Raw genomic sequence first — 7,356 nt, forward strand, 5'->3', positions numbered from 1 at the left:
CTCTCATATTCACCTAGTCTCATCACCATGTATAGATTAAGTGGAAGTGACACATGGCTCAAGAACAAGTGGACACAAATTGAAGAAGTTATGCACTCATCTATACAATTCATCATCAGGGATTGGTCTCCCTATAGTGAGGCTTGCATTCTTCAATACTTTTGATCACTAGCATCTCCATGATTTGCCGCAAAAAAATATAGTTTACAAGCAACAGTCATTGTTATCAATATGTACGTGCATAATGCCATAGTTGTAGATATTGGTGAGATTTGCATCCAGAGTGCTAGTGTTGAGGGACATGGAAATTAGGGATATTAATATGTAAATGTAGGAACATATAGAAGTGAACAACTAGAATAGAAAGATAAGATGCAAAAACTTTATTTGTTTTAGAAGACCTATGGACCAAGCCAAGAATGATTGGTTGAAATGTACATGTGAAGGAATTTCGGGGGTAATTTCCCCACTCAGCATTAGCCTAGCGCGTGTAGGACCTCGGCCGAGGACGACTTTTCTTCTTATAAATCTGCTAGTCATCGGGACATTGCTCTTACATTTAAATATGCTGCTGCTGCTCATCGAACAATATCATCAATTTATACAGCTACCTCCACCAGATTAATTACACTTCTTTAGCAGAAATCATGACCGGCCAACACAATCTTGTGCACGCCTCCAAGGCCGGCAGCGTGCACCACAAGGCGGAGGAGAAGAAGCACAAGCAGCGCCAGCATGCGGCCGACGCCGCCGCTCTCGCCGCTGGTGACTTCGCTTTGGTAAGTTATATATGCTAGCAGCATCGCCTGACGTCGTTGTATATATATTGTTTGCTGAAGCACGAGAAGCACGAGGCCAAGAAGCACCCGGAGCAGCGCCATGCTCACAAGGTGTGCGAGCACGTGGCTGCCGCCATCACCATCGGTGCAGGCACTCTCGCGGTCCACGAGAAGCACGAGCACAAGCACGCCAAGGAGGCCGCCAAGAAGCAGCAGCATGGCGCTCACCACAGCAAGCATTAATGATTGGCTGCCGAGCCTATCCAGCTTCCAAGTTCCAACTTCCACCCACCTGCACACCTCAATACTCTTTCTGATTATTCTGTACTTCACTAATCACTCTTACTCTCAAAGACATTACTTTGTAATTTAATCTTTACATTTTGGGCCATCGCGGCAATATGAAACGTGGAGCCATCAAACTTAGAGCCATCCTCGCACACACACACAAGCAATGTTTTTTTTGCTAGAAATTATGCACTACAATTTTTTTAAAATGAGCTTAAATTACAAGATGCCTATGAGTTTGAACCCTTGAAAATTTCTTAGTTGATGGGTATTGACCTATAGATACATTATACACCTTAGCTTTAGTCCCATAACCTCATCATGTTAATGAAAGAGGTTTTGAAAGACCAAAATTTTTTATTTGTCATTATTTTTGAGATTTTGGTCTTTTGATTATAACAAAAATCTAGTCCCATAACTATGTTATGAAGCTCAGTTTCTTGTTATAATAAGCTAATTTTTCCTATCCATACACCTTGAAATCTATGCAAAATCCTAAATTGATGAGAAGTTATATTCAATTTATGAAAATTTTATTAAAACTGCACTAAAGTTCTATGAATTTTTCATCTTAAAACTTATTATCATAATCTTAATTTAGTATTGATTTTAGCAAAAGTAAAACTTGGCTATGCTCTTCACCTCATAACTGACCTAAGATATGAACCTGACCTATAAATTGTTTTTCTAGATTCACCATATAATTATGATAAGTTGCTAGAAAAACAGGACACTTGAGTCTATTTCATTTTTCTCTTTCACATTAATTTTGGCTAGCTCATTCTTCTACCATCTCTACTATATATAATTGAGCTTACAATATTCAAGCTCAAAGAGACCCTCCATATGTCAATCTCTCCTTTCTGCCCCATGGAGCACTATATAACAACAATCACGATCTGCTCCCATTTAACGAGTCCCGAGACCTCGACGATTTGCATGAGAAGAGACTACGCCTAGTGTCCATGTCCGTGCATGTGAAAAGACCTGTTGTCCATCATGTTCATGGAGTTGATGTGTGCAAAACTAGAGAGAGAGAGAGAGAGAGAGAGAGAGAGAGAGAGAGAGAGAGAGAGACGAGTCACGACCTACAGAAAATACAACGTGTCTCTGTCTTCGTGCATGCAAAGGGTTGTTGTCCATCATCTCGTGCAGTGTGCATGTTTGTGAAACTGGAGAGCGAGAAGAGTTGAAGCTGAACAATGCACATTGCACAGTGCAGCAACACTCCAGATATAGTATCACTGTGTGTGTATGTTCATGCACGTAGTGTTCATGGGAAAGTGGGAGTCTATGCGTGCTCTGCATGAGCTTGTGCGTAGGGGCGGAAACTTTACGATGATTAGCACGCAAAAGTATCTGTATGCTCACAGTTGCAAGACTACAATTGTGTGTGTGTGTGTGTGTGTGTGTGTGTGTGTGTGAGAGAGAGAGAGAGAGAGAGAGAGAGAGAGAGAGAGAGAGAGAGAGAGAGAGAGAATAATACACCCACCCAGTGTTCGGGAAAAATCATTTTTCCAAACGTACAAAATTCCTTCTCTTGAATTTGGCAGGAGGAAATTTTTCAAGAAATTAGATTTATTTTTCAAGTTTTTACACTATTTTTCTCTATTTTGAGACGGAATTTCTCCTTTTCCCCTTGCTCTCAATAGGCATTTTTGAAATTGAAAATGGCACGATATTAAATTGAAACACATTTTTTCCGAACTACACCCACCTAAGCTCTACATGATTGATCTCCTATTCATGGGAGCATGCTCTAGCTTCTTCTCCTTTGGCTACTACTAATGCGAGACTGCATTTGCTACGTCTCAATTCACCTAGGCCACCACTGCCATCACTCTTTCCTATGCTCTCTCACTTCTCTCTCGACAATCCTCTCTCTCTCTCTCTCTCTCTCTCTCTCTCCAGCTGGGGCTACAAGTGCATTCCATTTTACCTTCCCTATTTCCTGGGATGTGTAGAGAGGTAATTGCTCTCTTGTTCTCTTTGCTCCCAAGTTGTGATTAGAGAATACAAGAATTGTACTATGTGTGTGTGACAAAGCTCCAAGCTCTAACGAGATCGGGCCTCACAGGGCATTGGCACTGTGTGTGTGTGTGTGTGTGTGTGTGTGTGTGTGTGTGTGTGTGTGTGTGTGTGTGTGTGTGTGTGTGTGTGTGTGTGTGTGTGAGAGAGAGAGAGAGAGAGAGAGAGAGACGATACATTTGCAAGCTACCACAAAATATTGGTGTCATGTAGCTGAGGCTGAGGATGAGAGATCCACAAGCTTTGGTGCAAGGGAGCCATGGAGGTACACATCAAATTACAAGGCTCATCAATGTGTAGGTCTGGACTGGATTTAAGAGGAGAAGGGGGCTCCACATTTTGCCCTTGGCCTTCCTCTTTCTTGCATTTTGCTGCAGCTTTTGTTGGCGGCAGCAACAGTAGTCGACAACGCCCTGAGAGTGCCATCAGCTAGCAATGGCAAGGTGTCTGCCACAACGACTATTTTGTCGGATCTGTCTCTATCTGCTGGAACCTTCGTTCTCGCTTTCAACCCATTGTCTTCTACTACACCATCTCCTCAACAACTCCTACTCGAGGTTTTTGTCTACGTCGAAGTGCCACCGGATCAGGTAACTCGCAAATGGAAAACTCAATGCTCTCTATGGTTTCGTCTACAGAAATGACCTTTTGCAGTTGCTAGCAGGGCGAGGACCACCATGCACACTATCACAATCAATGCAGTATACCCTGCACTCAACCGAAGGAATTTCTTATGTCATGATTGTACATGTGTGTAAAATTTGACAGAGACGTGGCGGTGATAGTGAAAATAGTAGGAGCAGTGGGTTGAGTGCAGGGTATAGTGCATTGATTGTGATAGTGTGCATGGTGGTTCTCGCCTTGTTAGCATCTACAAAAGGTCATAATGGGCACATGGTGTGTCATGAAAGGGAACCCTTGGAAATAGTGTTCGGGAAGAATATGTCTCACCTTAATATCCTGTCGTTTTCAATTTCAAAAATGCCGGTTGAGGGCAAGGGGAAAAGGAGAAATTTCGCCCCAAAGTAGAGTGTAAAAACCCAAAAACTAAACCTAATTTTCTAAAATTTCCTCTTGGGAAGAAATTTTATATGTTTGGAAAAATGAATTTTCTCAAGTACTACTTGGAAGCTGATTCAGGTGGGGGTTCTGCATTATGTGGAGAAATGCTAAGAGGGCATGGCCATCTGGAGCGAGGGAGTCTCCCTCAACAACTCCTACTTGGAAGTTTTTGTCTACATCCAAGTGCCACCGGATCAAGTAACTCACAGTCGGAAAACTCAATGCTCTTTGTGGTTCTTTCTACAGAACTGATAGAGACCTGGCCAATAGCAGGAATCTTCAGGTTCTGACGTGAGCATGAACCGCACGTTGATGCACATCGGGCCGTTTAGTCCATTGTTGGAGCTCAAGAAGCTAGGGTACACAAAGATAGTAAAGGTGTATGTATTGGCCATAGGGTATGGATTGGCGACGTATACAGTGTATGTGACAAGAGGCAAGGATCTCTCTCTCTCTCTCTCTCTCTCTCTCTCTCTCTCTCTCTCTCTCTCTCTTTCTCTTGATATGTGTCTTCCTCACCCCAAGGAATTTCTGATGTCATGACTGTACTTGTGTGCAGAATTTGACACAGACAACGATGATAGTGAAAGTAGTAGCAGCGATGGGTGCAGGGTATATTGCGCTGATTGTGATAGTGTGCATGGTGGTCCAAAGGTCATAACGGGCACATGGTGTGTCATGAAAGGGAACCGTTGGAAGTAGTGTCTAGGAAAAATATGTCTCAGCTTAATATCGTGTCGTTTTCAATTTCAAAAATGTTGGTTAAGGGCAAGGGGAAAAGGAGAAATTCCACCGCAAAACAGAGTGTAAAAACTGAAAAACTAAACCTAATTTTCTAAAATTTCCTCTTGGGAAGAAATTTTGTATGTTTGGAAAAATGATTTTTCTCAAGCACTGCTTGGAAGCTGATTCAGGTGGGGGTTTCACATTATGTGGAGAAATGCTAAGAGGGCATGGCGATCTGGAGAGAGGGAGTCTCCCTCAACAACTCCTAATCAGAGGTTTTTGTCTACTTCCAAGTGCCACCGGATCAGGTAACTCGCAGTCAGAAAATCAATGCTCTTTGTGGTTGTTTCTACAGAAGTAAGAGAGAACTGGCCAATAGCACAAATTTGCAGCATCTGACGTGAGCATGAACCGCACATGGGTGGACATTGGGTCGTTTAGTCCATTGCTGGAGCTCAACAAGCTAGGGTACACAATGACAGTAAAGGTGTATGTATTGGCCATAGGGTATGGATTGGCAACGTATACAGTGTATGTGACAAGAGGAAAGGATCTCACTCTCTCTCTCTCTCTCTATGTTTCTCTCTCTCTCTCTCTCTCTCTCTCTCTCTCTCTCTCTCTCTCTCTCTCTCTCTCTCTCTCTCGATATGTGTCTTTCTCACCCCAAGCAATTTTTGATGTCATGATTGTACTTGTGTGCAGACACAAACGACGGTGATAGTGATGGGTGTAGGGTATATCTCGTTGATTGTGATAGTGTCCATGGTGGTCCTCGCCTTGCTAGCATCTGCAAAAGGTCATAATTGGCACATGGTGTGTCATGAAAGGGAGCCCTTGGAAGTAGTGTTCGAGAAATATATGTCTCAACTTAATATCCTGTCGTTTTCAATTTCAAAAATGTCCGTTAAGGGAAAGGGGAAAAGGAGAAATTCAGCCCCAAAATAGAGTGTAAAAACCAAAAAACTAAACCTAATTTTCTAAAATTTCCTCTTGGAAAGAAATTTTGTATGTTTGAAAAAACAGTTTTTCTCAAGCACTACTTGGAATTTGATTCAAGTGGGGCTTCTACATTATGTGGAGAAATGCTAAGAGGGCATCGCCATCTGGAGAGAGGGAGTCTCCCTCAACAAATCTTACTTGGAGGTTTTCATCTACATCAAAGTGCCATTGAATCAGGTAACGCGCAGTCAAAAAACTCAATGCTCTTTGTGTTTCATTCTACAGAACTCACATAGAAATGGTCAACAACAAGAATCTGTAGGTTTCGATGTGAACATGAACAACACGTGGGTGAACATCGGGTCATTTAGTCCGTTGCTGGAGCTCAACAAGCCAGGGTACACAACAACAATAAATGTGTATGTATTAACCATAGGGTATGGATTGGCACGTATACAACATATGTGACAAGAGGCAAGGATCTCTCTCTATCTCTCTCTCTCTCTCTCTCTCTCTCTCTATATATATATATATATATATATATAGATATATATATATATATATATATAGATATATATATATATATATGTGTGTGTGTGTGTGTGTGTGTGTGTGTGTGTCTTCCTCACCCCAAGGAATTTTTGATGTGATGATTTTCCCTGTATGATGCAGAATTTGACACAGACAACAGTGATAGTGAAAGTAGTAGCACCATTTTGTTGAGTGTAGGGTATATTGCATTGATTCTGATAGTATGTGTGGTGGTCCTCACCCTACTGCATCTTTAAAAGGTCATAATGGGCACATGGTGTGTCATGAAAGGGAACCCTTGGAAGTAGTGCGTTTTCAATTTCAAAAATGCTGGTTGAAGGCAAGGGGAAAATGAGAAAATTTGCCCCAAAATAGAGCGTAAAAACCCAAAAACTAAACCTAATTTTCTAAAATTTCCTCTTGGGAAGAAATTTTGTATGTTTGGAAAAATGAATTTTCTCAAGCATTGCTTGGAAGTTGATTCAAGTGGGGGTCTTGCATTATGTGGATAAATGCTAAGAGGGCATGGCCATCTGGAGAGAGGGAGTCTACATGTGATTCAAGACCCACAATCAAAAGCACCAATGAAAGAAAGAGGAAGACCAAGGGCAAAATGTGGTATATGTGGATGGGGCAAAGGAGGCTTCCATGGCTAGCAGTAGGGAATGCAAGCTACAACAACACCTCTTCTCTTTGTTAATTACTCCTCATTCATAAGTTAAGCATAACCAACTAATTGGGAAGAATGTTGTAGGGAACGTAGGGGTTGTGAACCAAGGGCTACAAAAAGGGACAGATCCACGATTGAGCAACAAACATCATTATTACACCTCTGCTCTTTGCTAATTACTCCTCATGCATAAGTTAACCGCATGACCAACTAATGGGGAAGAATGTCGTAGGGAACATAGGGGTTGTGAACCAAGGGCTACAAAAAGGGGTGTTAGCAGCGGCTAACACAGGCTACACCGAATATGCATCAAGCAAGATATATACTATGGAT

The 7,356-nt window shown here is 42.0% G+C and overlaps 2 protein-coding genes across 2 annotated transcripts; both read left to right on the top strand.

Annotated features, from left to right (window-relative positions):
* Positions 1-647: 647 nt before the first annotated feature.
* On the top strand, positions 648-1,041 carry LOC147462030 (abscisic stress-ripening protein 3-like). Its single transcript, XM_086502378.1, has 2 exons — positions 648-779; positions 840-1,041. The coding sequence occupies exons 1-2, from the start codon at positions 648-650 to the stop codon at positions 1,020-1,022; spliced, it is 315 nt and encodes a 104-aa protein (XP_086358504.1). The 3' UTR covers positions 1,023-1,041.
* Positions 1,042-3,354: 2,313 nt separating this feature from the next.
* On the top strand, positions 3,355-6,610 carry LOC147462031 (uncharacterized). Its single transcript, XM_086507024.1, has 6 exons — positions 3,355-3,360; positions 3,473-3,685; positions 3,864-3,992; positions 4,272-4,355; positions 4,431-4,593; positions 6,495-6,610. Exons 1-6 carry the CDS (start codon positions 3,355-3,357, stop codon positions 6,608-6,610), a joined length of 711 nt encoding a protein of 236 aa, XP_086363150.1.
* The last annotated feature ends 746 nt before the right edge of the window (positions 6,611-7,356 follow it).

Source organism: Adiantum capillus-veneris, chromosome 3 (genome assembly GCF_014529385.1).
Source record: "Adiantum capillus-veneris isolate H3 chromosome 3, ASM1452938v2, whole genome shotgun sequence".
NCBI classification, from domain to species: Eukaryota; Viridiplantae; Streptophyta; class Polypodiopsida; order Polypodiales; family Pteridaceae; genus Adiantum; species Adiantum capillus-veneris.

Bases quoted from the DNA above. Each gene is read 5' to 3' on its own strand.
- LOC147462030 (XM_086502378.1), top strand. From the start codon at position 648: ATGACCGGCCAACACAATCTTGTGCACGCCTCCAAGGCCGGCAGCGTG. The intron at 780-839 runs GTAAGTTATATA...TGTTTGCTGAAG, and splicing joins CCGCTGGTGACTTCGCTTTG to CACGAGAAGCACGAGGCCAA.
- LOC147462031 (XM_086507024.1), top strand. The intron at 3,686-3,863 runs GTAACTCGCAAA...AAAATTTGACAG, and splicing joins TCGAAGTGCCACCGGATCAG to AGACGTGGCGGTGATAGTGA. The intron at 3,993-4,271 runs GTGTGTCATGAA...AAATGCTAAGAG, and splicing joins AAGGTCATAATGGGCACATG to GGCATGGCCATCTGGAGCGA.